A 21,443-nucleotide genomic window follows, 5' to 3' on the forward strand; every position below is an offset into this window, starting at 1 on the left:
TTATATAAATATTGTAGATTATATACATATGACTTGCATTACAAAAAATTCAAATTGACGTATGCACAGTTACCGAAAATTGTTAGTAAACAGTACACAAGAGGTATTTTCAATATCGAATGTGAAATTAAATTTTAGCTAAATTGCTAAATTCTCGATATTCCAAATTGCAAATACAATTGTGAATCAATCAAACCCAAAGCGGAATGCACAATTACTTCATTAGCATAAATTGTATGTCTAATTCAAATGTGGTTTATGCAACGCTGCTCAGCTTTAGACAATGTGAGGTTAATCGACTGATTAGATCAGTCAATCAAAATAAGCGGATACAGAATCGGAATTTCGAAACAATGTAACTGTAAAGATTGTTAAATTAATATGTGATAAAGTATTTTTATTAACTCGTAAATATAACGAGTATATAAAGTTGTTTAATTTCTAAAGCTTCTAATACTAATTAACAAGCTAGATAGGTTAGTATTAGAAATCAGTAATATTAGTAATCAAATAATGCTATCTATTTTCAACAATGGATAAAAATGTAATTTATAATTAAATAAATATATTTGTACCTTTTCAGAGTATACGAGAAATTTTGTATTATAAAATAAATCAATTTTTATTTCAATGTGAACGCATTGATGCGCTTGATAATTAATAATGTTGTGCCATATGCATGATATCTATATATTTTAATTATACATCTTTGTACGAAAACTAAAGAAATTATAAGATATCGTAATCAATGTTTTATTAGAAATACGTGTGTGTGTACATAACAATATGGCATGTAAATCAGAATTAATCTTGAACGATTTATTCCCAATGGACCGTTCAGCGAGCGAAGCGTGTGACAATGCAAGATACTGTTGTGTAAGCAGAATAAATCCATTTTCACGATTAACAGCCAATTTTATAAAAGGAAAGGTTCTAGTTTCTTATTTCGCTGTATTTAAGTCTGTGTAAGTTTTACCGGATAGAATCGTTTATTCTACAGAGATTGTATTCATAGTCAAAAGTGTTCGTTCTTATATTGTATCAATACGAATTACGCCACAACTAAATATTATTTTTATACCCGTCTGCAGAAGAAACAGTTCATACACAAAATAAATAGGAATTGTTCAACGTATAACGTAATTTTTCTTAAATAAAATTATAGATTCCTACTATAAGCATCCGTGCCAAGTCGGAACAGATTGCTAGTGTTAGATAAAAGTTATAAGGTTTCGTCAAACTCATTGTAATTTTCTAGAAAATTCAGTTACGTGTTGAGGGAAACCCATGATTTGTTGATGGAAGCCGCCGCCATGCAATTAACCTACAAGACTAACGAAGCATGCGGATATGCGTGGCAAGCTAGCCATATACTAAATATATTGCAATTTCTCTTCGTTCCAGTTTAAACTATCATGTTTGATCAAATTGAATTTTACGTAAAATACCTCAAAGTAGAAATATATTAAGTCTAATCCATAAATTAAGATCAAGGAAATATCAACAACTAAAGAGATTGATGGAAAATCGTGGAAAATGGTACGAGCTCTAACGAGAAGAGCTTAGCGCTTAAATTATGAATGAATTGGATTCATTGATAATTTACGAGTAAATCGAAAGACTGTGTCAGGCTTGTCACCTATCGTTCTGGATTAAAATGCGTTCAATAAAATGTATTTATTGATTGTTCGTCACAAGGACGTGAGCCTTAGTGCCTATTACTATCATAGACAGACATATATCTGTGCTCACATCTGGGATTGTAGACGTGAGCAAAGATATATGTCTTTATCTTCACGCTTTTGCGTAATTTAATTCGAAGTTACTTGAGTAATTTTGTACCTCAGAGAACTGAGATACAAAATTAGTCGAGTACGAGTTATATAACATAAGCTTACATCAGTATAAAAAAATACCCTCTAATAAACTTATTTTAGCTATGAACTTCTTTGTCTGCAAACTATTTTATTATTATTCTATATTAACTATTTTATTAACTTTACTTTTTCACTTCTTTCTATCAGGTGAGTCATTAATAAATTTGACGTCCCAAGAATCAAACAGTTTTCTTAATTCATACTTTTAGGTGCATATTATTGACTATCCAATTTACAGCAATCTTCTTATGATCTAGTCTATAATTTTTATAATATCTTTATTCTATTTCAATACACAAGAACCGTTCGATGTTCAGTGGTGCTGTTAAAACACCAAAGTGTTTAATTGACAGTGCTCTTTTGTGTTGCGTGTTGTTTTTAGTTCATTATCGTTCGGGTGTTTGATTTGCTATTTACAGAGTGGTAATCAGTACAGTAATCACGCCGATTGTAGCAAAACAGTACAACAATAAATAAATAATAATGTAACAACTATGTTATTCCACATAGGTAGTCGGAGGGATTGTCTTGTGTCGGCACTTTTCATGAAAATATATCACAATTCTTTCATTCATAATTTATGAGATGCGCTCTTATCGGTGGAAAGATCTCCATTTTCCAAGATTTTCTATCAATCTCTTTAATTGTTCATACAACATGATTCTAACTTTTCACTTGATCTGCTTAATATATCTGCCCTTCCCCTCTTTTCTTATATTTTCCTTCGATAATACTAATCATAATTTAATCGTGTCGTATCAAGTGCCCCAATATTTATCCTCACTTATTTTCAATAATATTTATGATCTGTTTCTTTTATTTAACCCTTTCGTAGATTACTATATATTAATTATTTTACAGTATCTTTGACTGTTTGGTTTGTTATATGTATTTTTGTAACCAGACAGAAATATATATGTATATATATATATATATATATTAACAATTTTTTTTTTATTACGGCCAGATTCGAACGCTCTATTGTCAGTGTCTGGGAAGTTTTCAAAATAAATACGTAATATATATTATCTATTATTATATAATAGTGTGGTAGATACTACATATTGTCCTCTGAAATTTATAGAGAAAACAAAGACGATTCCAATTAGATTTCCTATTCATGAATTAACAATACCGATAATTAAACCGCTCTCAATGCGATCTCTCAGAAGCACTCTTGTCACTCTACCGTAGTGTAGTCACTTAAATTTAGGAGAGTTAATTCCTAGACAGATGTGAAGTGGATTAATCGATATGTCTGTGATGTAATATCCAGCGAGAATAACCTGAAGAAATTTTTAATGATTATGATAGTATAGTGTTCTCAATTGGACGATATACGCTAAAAACTCAAGTGGATTATGACATAAAGCTATGTCTCTTAGTTGACGTTTCTACGTGGAAGTTAACCTAAATATGCATTGTCATATCATCTATAGACAGGCATATAGGCATCTATAGACTAATATAGATACAGTGCCCACAATGGGCCCCGTAGTAGCACTCTTGGTTTTGTGATTTGGATAGTATTGCTTAACGGACCATTTGACTGAGAATTCCGCATTTGCGGGATTGGATTTCCCAAATATGACAATGTAGCAACAGCAATACGAGAATACGTAAAGATTTTACAAACAAAATTTTATATTTAACTTTTTTTTTTATTCATACAAAGAAAACTTCTAAGCTTTCTTTGTTGGTATGAATTCATACAAAGATATATAGCCATATAAACTGTCCATTCGTATACGGCCTGTATTCTTCATAAATGCATAGTCTTCCGCGTGGAAAACTTTAATTAAGAAATACGGACTAGAGCAGTAAAGTCTATTATGTAGTAAACGATAACTTAGGAAACAGGCGTCCAAGGAATTAGATGCTTAGACACGGAATTTTTAATATATAGACAATGTTAAACATGTACCTACAGTCAGCATAAATAGTAACTATGTTAAATGACATATTTTATATATTCACTATGTTATTTTTTCCAATGGACTCAACCAGCTGAACTGAACAGTACAGTACAGTACAGTAGGGTTAAAAATGCCAAGAAGTAAACGTATAGTGGAAAAATATACTAATTATACATCAATAAATGTTTTTGACTCTGAAATGATTCTTAAACAACCAGATTATGAGGCATTTTGAAATTGCCAATAAAAATGCTATTACAGTTTACGATTACAAATTTACGTCATATTAAATTTGAACCCAAATCGGTTTGTCTACGTCAAATCTCCTTTGATCACGTTATTGCCTATTACAGCTAAATCCAAGCGGATATTTCGCTGATAACGCGAGAAAAATGGCTTCGTTTAGCTCTATCAGTTCAGTTTCTGTTTTCAGTAAGGAAATTACGCGTCATGTTGATTTATTATAAATGTAGTATGACTTATTTATTGATTCTATTTTATTGTTTATTTATAAGAAACAAATAATTGTTTTTATGATGAATCTTATTCATATTATTTTTTATTATAATGCGAAAGTATGTGAGTGTGGATGCGCAAAACTACTTAACGAATTTTGATAAAACTTTACAGTAATATAGCTTATAATTCAGAATAATTTTATAGCATTAGTGGCTATAATTTAGAAAGATTATGTAAATTGATCGAAATACAATGATAAATGTCAAGTAGTAATCAGTGGTAGTAGTCAGCTAGTATTTGAATAACGAAACAACAGAATTGTTGTTGCCCAACCAGTTTGTTTTCCACGAAATGATTAACTTCTGTATGTAATAAATAATTAACATTTTATTTCTAATAGGACAGTATATTTTTAGTAAAATATTAGAGTCTTTTTATGTGGTCTACATATATGATTTTAGCATTGTCATTATTGCCTAATATTATTTTAAACTTATTAGTTTCATCGCGTTTTATTATTCTCTAGATTATATAAAGATTAAATTACATTTATTTGTTTAAAATACCGTTTCATAACGAGTATATCATTAAATATTATGGTCGACTTTGGCTTCACGTCTAAATCTTCCGTATTGTATGATTAATGAACATTGTGATGGATTAACGAACCAGATGGTTGTTAAAGTCCGATATCGATATTATTCACTTACTTTGAGAAACTGCCTACTGTACTATTGTTGTATGTCATACGATAGTGTTCCCGAATCAGTAATATGCGATTCTATTTTGCATCTAATAGCGTTGGAATTAGACATCTTATTAGATAGCTACAAGGTGTGATTTTCTAATTCATATTTACATAATAAAAATACAATCAAAGCTATGGCAGATTTTTCAGAATCTCGTTTATAAATAAATACTTTCCGTTTGTCATATTTTATGAGCGATTTTTTAGTTTAGCATACCTCTTTACTTACGCGGTTCGATTTCTTGCACTGCACCACATAGGACATTTGTATTCATGAGTATGATTTTTGTATCGGTTTGGATATTTTCTATGTGTCGATATACATATATATTTACAAAAAAAATCTAAGTATTTATAGCAGTCGTCTAGTACCCGTAACACAAGCTTTGCTTAGCTTGAGGCTAGTATGTGAATTATACAATTGTCCAAAAATATTTGAGAATTCAGAATTTTAATATAAGAAATTAGTTATGTTCTACCTTGTAACACTAAACTAGCAACCAGATATCCATCTATATGAAAAATTTATAAGAACGGGTGAATAACCTGGATTTAGTTCGCTTTGAATATAAATAACTTTTCGAAGCCTTGGTTCTATTGTCTGAATCTTTTAGCATTATTGATTTTCAATGTTTATGTAAGGTTTAAAATTTAATGAAATAAATATACGTTCACAACGATAAGTTTGGAAGTGGTAATCAGAGGAATTGTTAACGGTCAACGTTGTGATGATTGCAACACTTGCAATATTGGATCCTTATTATTATTAAATCAAATCGAAAATCATTTACTCATGTAGGACATTTTAGCCGTTTATAATAGTTAAATTTTTGCAATAATATTTTTTCCTATCGTCCAGTTCAGTAAATAGATCATCAATTGACAAGAACTGGTAATAAACATAACAGAGTTTCTTTTTTTTAAATGCCAGTATGTGTATATAGGTATCTATGTCTGACATTAAATGTGCATGAACAACTATTGCCATGCATGTTTGTCATTCAATTCTTCAATATTCTATTACAATATTCATGTCTTAAACATTGGTTTGGTCAATTTGTGTTTCGGGTCGAGGCGGGTTACAAAAACGTTTGCATCCACTCGTATCGCATTATTCACAGATTTCATGAAAGGTTTGCGTAAATATATTACGGTCTCGATACCAGGCACCACCGTCGCTACTCGGACATTTTTTATTTCGTACTGTATTGTGCATAATTGCCTTTCTATTTTTTTTTAAATGATGATAGTAGAATGGTTCTTCGAGTACACGCCGTTAGAGCACTAACGGTTTACGCTAGCGGGGCACTAGTGGAGGATGATAATATGAGCATGAGGTCAGGTCACACACATCGCATCTTCCCAAATTTACCAGAAAATTTTCACGTTGTGTCCAAGGAGAACCGCTTGGAGGTCAACCTGACAGTCTCCTCCCTTAGCCGATATTACATTCTACATGTGAATTTACTACCCAAATCTGTAGTTATTTAATATGTATATGCAATGAAAAATGGATATGTCAAGTGTTGCGTCTACCACGGCATCGATAGTTGACAATAACTCCGACTGAGGCGAAAGGGGATTATTAGAAATGTAGACTGATGACTCCATTGCTGGCAACGGACCATGTCAATTTCACCTCTACGCGGTCCTCCCTGAAAACCATCACAATAAATTCCTGGTAAATTTGACACGATGCGTTAACGGGGCACCAGTAGAGAATGATAAGATGAACAACATGATGATTTTTATCTTATTATTCTCTACTAATACCCCGTTAGCGGAGACGGGTGCACTATTCCATTAACATCCATAAAAAATGACTCTGATTTCCATCTGGGATAATCGTAAATGTTTAATACATTTGTTACTAACTAGTTGATCCCCGCAACTTCGTCTGCCTCACACATACCCAATTTACATATTATCTTTTTAAATTATAGCCTATGTGTTATTTTGAAGTATAAGCTATATTACTAAAGAGTTTTAACAAAATTCGTTCTGTAGATTTTGCGTGACAGAGTAACAATTATCCATCCATACTCACAAACTTTTGCGTTTATGATATTAGTAAGATATAATTGTTGAGAAGTGTACGTTTGTGGGTGGAATAATTCACTAAGTTGTTACATATCCCTGTAGATAGTACAAGTTCAGTGTTCAAGCCTGCACTTTAAATTTATGAGTAATAAAGATAAAATTTATGTAACAGCCATGCAGATACGATTACTGTAAATATGATAATTTCTTATAATAAAGTACTCTGCGTAAAATAGTGACGACTATTGTACAGCGACACACGCTGTCTGATCTTTTGATAATTGGGCTTTGATTCCGTAGGTTTAGTCGGATGTAACATTAATATTTATTAACTTTATGCAAATCCATATTAATATTATATGTGCTAAAGTGCGTTTGTGTATCTGGCGGTTTGTTACTTTCACGAGTAAAAAGTTGAACGAATATTAAAGAAACATGATTTAGTAGTAATGCAATACAAAAAATATTGAAATAACGTGTAGCAATTGAAAACAAATAAATAAAGTAAAATTTATTCTCTGCAAGAACATATTGATTTTTTATATGAAAAAAATCTTACAGGTATTATATGATATTATATAGTAAACAAGAAAATTACAATGTACTCGTATCTACCATTCTGTCAAAATTGTATTATAATATAAGTAGGTACTAAAAAGAATCTGGAAGTCTCTCATTAATTATACAGACATCAATCGTATATGTAATTTCTGTGAAAGATAATCATAGGTATTGCAAATTACTTTAATGCCAAATGCGATAGTCCATAATATAGACTTTAACGCCCAAATACAACTACTACTAACTACGTACAAATTAGTAGAATTAAATTTTAAACTACCGCTCTGTAGAACCTAATATTATGTAAAAAATTTTCATACAAAGCACAGACAGTTCCAATATCGACATTATCTGTACTCTAAGTAATATTGTAAATTTCAAATTGGTTAAATTATTACAGTAACATGCTGGATTATCATAATACGCCTAAAACTCATTTCATGTGAAGGTTGGCTTACGTAGTAAACATGTATGTCAGCGTTAATACATGAAGCCTGTTTCACATTCGAGATTTTATACCGCCATTTTGGGTTACACAGAATGCAAATAACGAGTCTACTCTAGCTAAAAAGTACATTAAATGCGAAGGCATTTTTTTATGTGATAGGAATGGCAAACAAGTTATGCCAATAATAATAAGTGCCAACCGGCTTCTATAGACATGAACATCACATTACCGTACCTATTTCCAAAAAACAGCCATATTCATAACATTAATACTCGATTTACAGACAAACTTACTGTTCCTAAGTATCGCTTAGAAAAAGTATATAGGTCTTTTATGGAAATGGGTACAAGATTTTACATTAAGGCACCAAACGATATTCTGGAAGTACCTTTCAATTTGTAAGATCTAGTAAATCATATTTATTGAACAAAGCTAAATTACTGACTAAACGATTACTTATGGCAAACATGCATGTCAATAGTTGTTCAAGCGCTGGATTTTTATTTAATGTTCGACATAGACACTCGCCACTCATGCATAAACGAAAATATCTCCTTTGCAAAGTATACACTCTATCCTGAGGAGATAAAAACCTTCGCTCCTAAGAATATCCTTCAATTCTTGTCCCTGACGGGTCTATGTAGCGAACTTTGAAAAAGGGCGAGCACAATAGATGTACACAGGTCGTAGTTCTATAGGTCTTAGTACCTAACAATAGCCGAAAGCCCTCATTAAAAAATAGACGCCTATGTGAGAAAATATGTTAACAAACTGGTTTTAAAAAAATATGTCTTGTATTTCTTGCCATTCTCAATTGCATCTTTATACAGATTTGGACGGTTGGAAAAATATTAATAGAACAAAATGTACGTTCATAAGTGGCAAGAATGTCCTACATGAAGAAATTAATTTTGATTTTGAAACAAGATTGATTGCAATCATATAAAAAAATATTTTTTTATTAATTAAGCATGATGTCATATTTTTCGAAAACTATATCACATAACATTTCAAATAATTTTTGAAATTCGCGATAGCGTCAAACGTCTTATTTTATTAACTTTGTTATTCGTTTTATTTATTTCAGGAGCGTCTTAGCACCGAAGAGATTACTCGCCTGAGCGACGTGAGGAACCTCGTCAACCAACTATACGAAGCTCTTAACGTACGAGAGCACCAGATCCGCAAAGAAAGGGATATACGTGCCCAGTTAGAAAAACTCACCACCGAATTACAACCACTTGAGGAGGTAATAATTATATTAAGTACTACCATGTTATTCGCGATTTTGTCTTCTTCTTCACTCCCTTCCAGATTTTTTAAAAATAAAAGTTAGTCTATATCCGCCTTTGTCATACGATCTATCTTCATATAAAATTTCAATAAAATTCGTTGACCCGTTTAGTAGTGTAAATGTAACAGACAGTCATACACTTATGCGTTTGTAATAATAATATGAATATATGCATACGATAATACGTAACTTTTTATATTGACTATATTATATTGTATAGTTTAGAAATTAAATAAATAACCAAGTAGATTGGTTTTATACAATTTATTTAATGATTTTATGAGTATTCCTATTATTCGTTGATTTGCTATCATTTAAAAATGTAACAGCCGATTTCTTTATTCCATCGTGTCCAATTACACAGAGTAAGTTGATACAAAGCAAATGCACGGACGCATTTACATATAATATTATTTTAAATCCAGTGACAGTATTCATGAAAGAGAACAATATTAACAAAGAGTCGACGTGGAAAATTAAAATTATATTTTGAAAACTTCATACGCTCACTGTGCGGTCACGTGATAGCATGTAGAGTTAAAAATATATTAATTTATTTAATCATAATAATAGTAACCGCCAGAGACAAGCTAGTGCCATTGGTTTTTATATTTATTTATTTTATCTTAGTTAATTATGAAAATTATACTTCCCGGAAAAGATTGCTTACAATCAAGCGTAAAGTATGCTTGACCACGTCGTATAAGATAGCAAATAAGATTCATTGCCACCAGCGTAATATATAAAACTATCTATATAAAACAAATATACAAAATAAAGTAGAAAATATAAATGTTTATACTCTATTCATTTTTGTAGTTCATTGTTCTCACTTCTGTTGTGTTGAATCATTTTATTTACCAACTCTTTATTTACTTTCAGCGATGCCATGGATGGGAGTGTTTTGTGTAAACATTAACACAAATAAATAGAATGGTTTCTTGTCATAACAAAAGGGCGAAATATATATTTGTTAAACAAACATTTATATTGCCATTTTGTAAAACAACGTTTATATCGTTCTTAATATAATACACTAACAGATAACTGTAACTTCGTTTACTATTTTGGTATAAAAGGTGCTTAAATTCAGCCGTTTATTAATTAAAAGTAACAAAAAGACAGAAAGACACAATACGATTTCTTCCATACTAATAATCTAAATTCGTAGTTGTGGATATATATATGGATATGTACACTGATACGGTTCTCTACTAATCGACAATTGAGCAAAAATAAGAATGAAATTATAAGTAGGAATTGAAAATTTACTGAAAGTCAGTGTTATTAGACTTAACAGCTTTCAATATTTCAATAAGAATAAAACAAAATTATATGACTTGTGATTCTTGCTAATTTTTGTTTTTCAATAAGAATAAAACAAAATGTATATAGTTTGATAATTTTTGTTTTCAGAAGCGCATGTCACTAGAGGTGGAGACGACCCGCAAGACGTCCGTGCTGACGTGGGTGGGTCTCGGGCTCATGGGCGTGCAGTTCGGCGTGCTGGCCAGGCTCACCTGGTGGGAGTACTCCTGGGACATCATGGAGCCCGTCACATATTTTGTCACCTACGGTACAGCTATGGCGGCCTACGCTTACTTCGTGCTTACTAAACAGGTTAGTTTCATGAACTTTTCAATTGGAAAAACTGAAGATTGTTGCTAACATATTAACTACCAGCTGTGCTCGTGGTTTCACTTGCCTGAAATTTATAGCCTATATGTTATTCTGATGTATAAGCTATATTATTGTAAAATTTCATTAAAATACATTCAGTAGTTTTTGCTTGATAGAGTAACAAACATCCATCCACACTTGCAAAATTTTGCGTTTATAATATTAGAAAAATAACAGGAATATAGTGAGATAGAGAAGAATAGAAAATTATTTATTCAAATGAACTTAAATTTAAGGAGTTTTGAATATTTTTTTAATTTACCACTCATTCGGAAAGCTATTTTAGTAGAACTAGAACGAACATGAAACTTGCGTGTTGCTTTTTTAAACAACTTTAGTATTTAAAATTTAAAATTAAAATCAGTGTATACAAACTACCAAGTAGCATGAATGCATTAGAGTCAAGATATTAAATGTACAATTGTTTGAGTAACTAAGTAGTAGAAAACTTTAGTAATATCGTAAATGTCAAAGTAAGTATATCTGTTATCTACACCTAAGTCTCCGTGTCTCGTGTGTCTGTGTGTTTTATTTGTATATTCTGTATATATTTACAAAAGATAATACCCATAATAATACTAAATCTGATATTTCAGGAGTACGTGTTACCAGACGTCAAAGATAGACAGCACCTGCTCACGTTGCATAAAAAGGCTAAGAAGATCGGCCTAGACATCAACCAATACAATCATCTGAAAGATGAGGTAACTTTATTATTTATAGCATCGTCCGCGAGAAATCTAACTTATATTTATTAAAATAAATATTTTATTTATAATTAAATAATAGTAGCATTAGTTACTCCTTATAACATTAGCTATGTGCGAATAAAAGTCCCGTCAAAATCGGTCCAGCTCTTTCAGAGATTAATGAGAACAGACAATTTTAAATTATTGTTTTGATGTAAGTACCTTTACTTATACTACTACCTATACTTTCATATATAGTTTGTGAAGAGCTGTTAATTTGTAATTTGGAAATAGACATTTAATTTGTATATATGGATTATCTAGTTTGTGAATTACATTTTATAGAAAACTCGCCGGGTGTGCGTATAGAAATGTATGATGTGTATTGGGAAAACAATGTGCATACAAGCGCTTGATGTTGATATCGACCATCGGCCAAATGTTACACATTTGGGGGAGAACGAAAACGTTTTGACCGATCTACCGCCAGAAAGTTATGTACGAAATTCACAGACAATGTTTTCATGATTTATTTATTACATATATTCCACCTTGCATATAAATTGGGATTAATAATAAATTAAGATTGTTATCTCTGAAATTGTATAACCTTATTTAGATTATAGAGTTTCGGATCTAAAGTTAAGTCAAAAAAGGGATTGTGATGTCAAACGATCTATATAATAGACCAATGATAAAATATCGTATTAATTTTCGTGAGTTTTTAATCTAACAATGTCGAAACGTCATATTGTCGATGTCGATTTGCGCGCTGATTAGTTGAAATATTGCCAAAAATTCTTGCTCGTATCTCTAAAATCTGTAATTCTGTGTATTTATTCCAACTATATTTGTATATTACAGATAGATAAACTAGAAAAAGACCTAGCCCGTCTTCGGGACCCTCTTCAAATCCATCTACCGTTAACTAGCGCCGATAAAGCGGGTGATAATAAACGATCACCACTCACCAAAATCAAGGACATGCTCGAGGAAACCAGTAAGAAAATGAAGATCACGTAATATTGGTCACCCTCGCGTCGCGGCTCCCCATTGAAAGCCGAGTAGACGCATTGGTTGTTAGTTATAACGCTTGTTGTTATCGACAGAAGTTGCATTCTTTTTATTGGCCACACGAAACGTTATCTTATTTTTGTTGGTATAAGTTCTATATTCACGCCTAGTGATTAGATAGACTTTTTCATTTCATAATCTGAAGAATTGATATTTTATAAGTAAAATGATTTTAAAATGTTGAAGGAACACGACTAGTTTTTAGCGAAGAACAGATTAGTGTTGCCAAGATATTAGCAAAATTTACTCTTTCTATATGATTATCCTAAAGTGTGTAAATATCTTTCTTTGATTTCTAAAATGTAGAATTTATACAATTTTAGAGGTATTCCGCTCTAACTGTACCTCTAAAATAATGAATTTTAGAAATAATAAGTCTTTTATCTGGAAATATGTGGTGTCTTGGTGCACCTCAACAGTTTAAATGGTTTTGAAAGAGTAACCAACTCCAGACTATTTAAATTATAATATTAAATATTTTCTTGACTAGAGGAATTCTACACAAAACTGATCGTAGATAATTAGACAAAGAGAAATATTATTTAAATCTAAATTAAATACCTATTTATCAACATATGGTTGATAAATAGGTATTTAATTTAGATTAGAGAAAATGTTAATAACTGAATTAAAAAAAAACAATCACAAAATGACATTTCTATGAATCGAGCTGGCATATGAATGAGTTCGAATGTTATAAAGTGTGTCGAATAAAATATCTTTCTTCAGATTTTAGTATAACGTAGTTACGCCCCAGTTGTTCATAGGGTAATACTACAAAAAAGACTAGACTGATGGTCGAAATTTGTTAATAATTTAGTATTGAACGCGTTTCGTAAGTTTTTACTACTCACTGTAAGTTCTTCCTTGACGTACGAGGCGCTTTGAACACTTAAACTGTCGTTAGAATTTAAATGCATAATACTTGCCTAATGTAAAATACGTGACGATAAAGGACCATCTTTTTTTAGAAATATATGTCTAAAAAGAGTGGTGTGCGTTGTTGAAAAAGAACAGACACTTGTACTTCTTACATATTTCATTTATAGCTTTGTAAATGGTATTGAATTATATACTAGCTCCTTCTATCTAGCTACAACTATGCTTTGTTACTTTAATATGAAAAAAAAAAGTGGTAAATGTTTTCATAAGACAAGTACACGTAGTAATAATTTGAGATTTGATCTCAATGTAGTGAAAACTTCATGAAATTTCGTTCACAGCTTACATAGTGAATGTAGTTAAAATATAGTCAACGATAAAAATGTCCTATAAGTTATTTTATTTAGAAAAATATCAAATTTTATTACAAAAGAAGTAGGTTTTTAAAATTATGCTCAGTAATGTTGTTTCCTATTTTTATTAATTTTAAATCTAACATTATGTAATGATGTGTGTGTTTTTTTAAATAAAAATGCAATATATGTATAGCTGTGCCAATATTGTAGCAAATAAAGTCCGAAACTCTTGGAAAATGAAGTTATAGAAAAGTGAGTAAAGTATACTATAAAATTGTACGCTTTATTCGTATCTTAAGTTGTTCGTATAAGGGCTACTATCGCTTGAACTAATTACTTAAGGGTTCATCAATCTATTAAGTTTTTAGCGATTAACGTTTGCGGAGAAACATAATTCTTGTTACTTCAGCAACTGGGCAGTGTGAAAGCAGTTTTGACGAAGACGACAAGCAGTATAAGTAGAACACAGAAGCAAATTACCCTCTATAGAGCACCTATATTAGTGTATAGTGACGCAGTTTGTTGGTAGAGATTACTCCAATTTTGCAGTTGGCATTTCGTTTCTCCTTCTTTGAAAGAATCTGAGTATCTTGTGCGCTGTCTTAGTCTCTGTAATCTGCTGCTGGTAAGATGTGAAGGCATTTTTTAAATCACAACCGTTTTTTAATGGCATATGCTATTTAAAAAACGGTCTGCTATAACATCTAGTTGCTCATGCGGTAATAGCCCGTTTACGGCTAGCTTATGCCAAAATACAACTAACAAATATAGTTGGTAGATCTATGAAATCTAGTCTTTATTGAGCTCCCATTTTGCTTGAGAATATTTTAATTGCATAATTCATATCCGATTGACGATAACGATATATATAATATTCAATCCTTTTTATTACACGATATCGGTTATTCTACAAAACTCCGACCGGATCTGATGGATTATGCTTAGACGAAATATTATTTGCAAATACGACCATTCTGCTCTTGCCATATTTATGTGATTATTTTATGCAATGTAGACTGATTTTATAGAAATATATAACAATTTTAATGTCGCCAAAACTTTTCAAATAAATTATACATTACGTGTAGGAATATTACGCTTTATGTCACTAATAAATATTGCTTCCACTAATGTACTTATTTGTAACTCTTTCATATTTTTTCTCTGTTCACAGAGTACTAACAGAGACAGTTGTCAATTTACATTATTTATTTATGATCAAGACAGTAACAACGAGAGGAGGATTTATAACCAAATGTTTAGAAGCGAAGCGTATTTAATGACTTAATTAATGTGGCTAACATTAACATATGTATCCTAGAGACTATTACGTAGGGTAGTGCCATAATATGTCCTTGCTTGTTATTATAACTTAACCTTAAACTGTTAGCTGTCAAAATGACATTAAGAGACCAATTACAAGACTTCTCACAGATGGGGCGATAGTGTTCGAGTCCAATAATTGGCTCCTACGCAGATGAGAGGTTAACACTGTTTGCTAGTAGTGTGGTATCAAAAACAGTGTAATGATTTTAAAGTGATATCTTATCCTACACATTTTTTTAACGGTGAAAATCATCAGAGACCATCTCGCCTCAGGGATTGTACGAGTGGATTGTGCTGGTCTCCTACCGACTAAAAGTCGCCACGGTGTTTCGGTTCTTCGTCATAGTGCCAGGGTTATGCTTGCGCGTTCTAACTCGACCCAATTGTCCTATACACCCACCTACCACCCACCTATGTATGCTACGTACCTACCTGCGATAAATTTGCATATAAAAAAAATTCCATAAGTTTTTGCAAATTTGTCGTAATAATTTCAAACTATAACGTTTATTAGTACCTACAATTTCCAAATATCAAACATAGACTGATGGGGATTTTTGTATGATCCATTTAGATAGAAAAAGAACTGAAATCACATAAATGACGAATGTCGTATCTGCAAATATTATTATTCTCAACTCTAGATTAGTTATGAAATCGTTTTAAAATCATGAAAGTATATTTGATATCAATATTTTGATTAAATTTTCGGTTATTGATCCCGAAGATGATATTAAAAATATATTTATTTTTGACAAAATAATACAATAATGTTCGTTTAAATTTCCATAGACTGAATACGGGAATAAATTCGCATATAAAGTCAATAAAGATTCGCATAAAAAATATAAAGTCCTAGTTATGGTTACTTAAAAAAATGACATAAAGTCCAAGTTTTGGCTGTTCTTAATTTAATTATTAACTTATAAATGTGTCGCATTTTTAGGTATATTTTTATATAATTAAATTAACCTTAATATTATTTGCATCTAATAGTATCTCTTTTGCGAACCCTATACCGAACTAATGAAAAAATTGATATCAATTCATCGTTTATTATTGTAAAACTCAAAATACTAGATGTTATTATTTTATAATATGACCGGTTTAAGATGTTATTGTAAGTATTCTGTGGGAATATATATTTAATAACTTAATAGAAAATAAATAACTCTAGACAACATATACAGCGCCAATCTCGTCCTTAAACTGAGTAGTTTATACTGCGGATGAACTAAACAGCCATACATGCTTAAATATATGATATATATTTAAGCATGTATGGCGCTGTATAAGACACAATATTATGAAACTACCAAAATATAGTGAATTTTGTTATATTATTATTAGGATTGGTTTATAGCGTAGTCTAACTTTGCGTACAGCAAAAGTCGCGGAATATGAGTTTAGCAACAAGGCTTTGAATAGGCGCTCTTTGTGTTTTAGTCAGAATGAGTGTCAATGTTTATAAAATCAGAATACACAAAGTGAAAGACAAGTCAGACATCAATGTATATTATATTTAAATTTCATTTTTTTTCGTAGCAGCAAACAAGATATTATTTATAGTAATCTAAACTTGCCTTAAGTTTTAAGAAGTGACGTAATTAAAATTTCGGAAAATATACTACAATTGTTGAAAGTATGTAAATGTGTTATGCGGAATTTACTGCATTATGCATCTTTAATATATATATTTACTTTAAAAAAACAATCTAAAAAATGTTATATTATCTTAGCCAAATGTTTAATAATATCTAGTATAATTTGAGTTTATAGTGTTTTTTGTATTAAAATAGGTTTTATTTGTATTTCAAATCTCATCGGTTTTAAATAAGTAATATTATTTTATAGGCGCACAAAATTAAACTGGTGCTTTACTGTTATATTCATAGGGTTTATTTTGGATTGTATATTAATAGAGTGGAAGTTTACTTGATTAAATCAATTTGTGTTGTTAGTAAATAGGGACCATTCATAATTTAAGATGACATTGTATGACAAATAAACCTTTGCAAATATATCATAACCTTCATATAATATATATTATATATGTACACAGACCCGGTCACGCTTTGCTGTGACTAATGTTCTTGAATAAAATAATATTGCGACTATAAATTGAGATGTAAGCTATCCTGTCTTTCAAATTGGATCATATTGCACTCGAATGTGCAAATCAAATTTGCAATCGGTTCAGGAGTCCATCGCAGGCAAACAACGTGACACGTGATTTTTATATCTAAGGATTTAGATTTAATTTTTTTTTAACTGAGTCAGTAAGAATCGGAGGAGCATCTGACAAGAATTACGGTAGATATCATGAAATTTATCTGTAATAGTTTATGGATGGTCCCATAGATATGTTGCGAGTTGTTACTTATTAAACTGCACTGATAAGGTTATTTTTTAGTGTCTAACATGTCAGTTTAACACTAATTATATTTACCTTTTAAATTCTAACCCTACTAAAATTTTATAGATATATATATTATGTGTATGCACCATCACAACATCTGAAGGTACATTGTGTTGGTAGGTATTATAAAACCATAATATATGTAGTTAGGTTGTATATAGCTCGTTGTATTTCACAAACCGTAGCTTCCATGAAACTGATTGAATAAAAACAATGTTTCCTAAGATATATGGCGCAAATTTTAAGTAATTTTTATTTTTCATACAATAAATATATTTAAGTGATCATGAGGTTATATAAAATAAACAGTTTCCTTTAGAATATCCATTATTTGATTTTAAACTTAAACAATATATTATAGAGTGCATTTTTAAAACGTAATTTATATATACATGTTTCTTTATTGAAGTTTTCAAGAATTTGGTATACCCCTGTAAGTTATCGGCACAAAGACTAAAATTTCTAATAAGAATATTTAATGCTGTTTTAAACCTACACCATAAAATACAGCTTAGACAAAACACTATGCTTAAGTATAACAAAGTTGCATGATTTATAATGTATATTATTTAATAGTAAATTACGAGCCGTAGGTTAAATATTGGCTGTGAAATAAATGTGGAAGAACATTTTCAGTCCAGAAATTACATTTAACAATATGACAACACGTTTGTTACAAGATTGTCACACATTTACTATTGCAGATTACTTGGTTATTATGTAACTCATGGTAAATATTAAGACTACACATTATTGGGGAAACGGCACGGTAAATGGATGCCAGCGCAAAATCTATCGTAATTATAGTCCATAAGATCTAGATCAATCTGCTTAGCTATACGACCACTATTGACTTACGTCATTTGTGTTATGTATGAATGCAAAAAGTATAAAAATATTGTTTCTGTTACAACTATGAATGTACTGTCCCTGTCATGCCCCTCGATAATGTGGTGAAGTCTTTATATATTATTTCTATCATAATATTACAATTATCATCAACTCAGAACTCAAGGGCCTTCGCATTACGGTCTAAAATTCTTTGTACATAGTATAATATAATCCTTGTAACCTAGGTTTAAGCACGCACTTATTCGCTCAATATAGCTTTCTCTTGTGATTTGCTGATTTGCCTTTTAGAGTCTTTTTCTATCTAATGTTTTTTCTATCTATATAAGTAGATTTTTTTTATATATACACTTATACTTAGAGTAAGAGGGAGCAAAGCTTCAGTTGATATAATTATAATTCATTTACTATATATAATACTTGATATCGGTATGTTCGAATGCGCTCGTTCTCAGATAGTTCGTAATGCGTATTCTAGAATTTTCGAAATTGTTCTAGAATAACAGAGCCTAGGAGAGACATGCTTAGCAGAATGATAGCTAGTGTTTTCAGAAATTTAAAGAATTGTATGTTACGCACCAGAAAGGATATATTTATTTTATATTACGTGTTACATGTTGCAAATATTGTTGCTTTGCACTGTCAAATTACAATATGTTATTGTTAATATATTTTCGCATCGTTTTGAATGTATATTTAAATTTTGTCGGCATTATTAATTATTTATTGTAATCTTCAAAACTAACTGTATTTCGCAAATATTTAAATAACTAAAATTATTTATTTACTTATAATTCTTGAAGATCTGTGTAGATTATATTATACATTTTTATATTCTACTTAATATTTATTAGATCAGGGTTCCCAAACTGTAACACTGTGGGGTCATAAAATGGCGTCAAGAAACGTAGTGCATAAGTTTATAGCAAACAAGGCACTTATAATGTAATGCATTATTAATGCATTTAAATCCTAGATTTACGAAAACAATTTTAAAAATGAAAATTTTGATTAAAAAAATTTATGTCCTATAATGCAACATTAGCCAATTCGTAAGCCTCATTTACAGAAAATTGTATAGCACGAAATGTACTAACAGTAAGTTAGCAGAAAAGAGAATTTTACACATTGTTAGAGACTGCGGTCTGGTGCAACATGCTAATGTAACCTAAGTATTTCACTAAATGTCCTTTCTACTATTTTTTTCTATTATATTATGTGTAATAACAGGATTATTAGACATAATATAATAGAAAAAAATAGTTAGAATTAATAAAAAAATATTAGGAAAATTAATCTGTACAATTAATTAATTTCAACAGTCTTTTGAGATAATAGAGTATCGTATTTTTTTAATACCCGAGTTACAGTACAAAAAAGATTGGGAACCCTCGTTATTAACACTGTCCTTTGATGAATTTCACTATCGAGTAGTTAGGTACTTATTTATAATAATAATATATTTACAAGAAATTTCTGGAGGTAAGATAACTAAGTTGATGTTATGCAAAATTTAATTATTTTAAACACTGCATTTACGCACCTTTAAGTTACGCTGAAATTATAAAAAAAAAGACTTAACAAAGTCCTCTCACCTCCGGAAATAGTGTTAGATTTATTAATTTTATTCACATACTAACTTTCCTGTTAATAATCACTAATGAGATTGCCAAAATTTACCCTTCCAAATTGTCTTGTTGAACTTTGTTACACACTTTTGTATTAATTATATGTATTGATCGTTACGGAGTGTTAGTACGGGAGAGAGGCATGGTATGACGTCACGCGCACACAAACTTAACGAACAAATCCCGACTCCTTGTAACAGTTACGATTTTGCATTTTGTTAAATTTACAGTCGTGTTGTTCGATTAAATTTTTATAAAAGTCAAGTATCTGTTGTTTATTTTCTACCTGTTCCACGTTGTATTGTAATACAGATGTCTAATACAATTTTCATTTTTAATGGATAATTATTGGTCAAGCAATAAGCAGCGAGCGCAACGGTGCCCCGGGAAGACCCGCGGGTGCGGGACGTAGCCGCTGCCGGCCGCTCACAAATACACACTGATTAGAACGCCATGACGATCGCACACGCATCTTTAGTTCATTTCATAGCGTTTCGTACTATTAATGTCAAGCTAAACTATTTTGTATAAATTCCAGGAATAAACACTCTGTAGATTCTATAGCAGTCCACTCTTTTTACTCCCTGACGCCATCAAATTAGTCCGGCTCGAAGGACTAATTTGATGCCGTCAGAGAACGTGGAATGTGATTTAAAGGAAAAAGCAAAATTGATAAATTTCAGGAATCCATAGGACAGGACAGATTCCATCATTATTGTTAGGATTTCTTAATTAGATTGTTAATAGATGCGGTCTAAGTCATACGGTAAAAATAGTCCGTACAAATACGTAATAAAATTGTAGATTTTAATCCTTTTTAAGTAAGAATCCTTAGTAACGCATCGTTACATTATTATTAAGAGTCAGTAAATTTATCTTAATATGTTTGGATGTTCTGGTAGTAGACCAAAAAGGTACTTAATCATACAGCCGAATTTGCCAACAGACGTTTTATACTTCTCTAATGAGCCACATTACCTAACAGTATGCCACAGTCCGAACATTTTTGAATGAGATTTTTACCTAAGTATAATTGTTATTGAAATGTGTAGTGTTATAATTAATTCTAATTATGACGAAACTACTGTGAATGAAAGTTACAAATCCTAATATTTGTTTCTCATACTCCAGTTTCATTGTTATTAATATTACTTTAATTAAAATCAAACGCTTTACCTTGTTTACTTACAGCTTTAT

General features: G+C 30.7%; 1 protein-coding gene across 2 annotated transcripts in view; it reads left to right on the forward strand.

The window, feature by feature from the left end:
- Positions 1–13,184, forward strand: part of LOC131847073 (calcium uniporter protein, mitochondrial) — a 139,508-nt gene extending 126,324 nt beyond the window's left edge. For both annotated transcript variants that reach the window (XM_059196529.1, XM_059196530.1), the window contains exons 5-8: positions 9,137–9,298; positions 10,760–10,963; positions 11,620–11,727; positions 12,577–13,184. In XM_059196529.1, the coding sequence (XP_059052512.1) occupies positions 9,137–9,298; positions 10,760–10,963; positions 11,620–11,727; positions 12,577–12,735 (633 nt within the window). In that variant the 3' untranslated portion in view covers positions 12,736–13,184. The remainder of the gene's footprint in view (positions 1–9,136; positions 9,299–10,759; positions 10,964–11,619; positions 11,728–12,576) is intronic.
- The last annotated feature ends 8,259 nt before the right edge of the window (positions 13,185–21,443 follow it).

The sequence above is a fragment of the Achroia grisella genome, unplaced genomic scaffold (genome assembly GCF_030625045.1).
Source record: "Achroia grisella isolate CSIRO2021 unplaced genomic scaffold, CSIRO_AGI_Agris_v1 utg515, whole genome shotgun sequence".
NCBI classification, from domain to species: Eukaryota; Metazoa; Arthropoda; class Insecta; order Lepidoptera; family Pyralidae; genus Achroia; species Achroia grisella.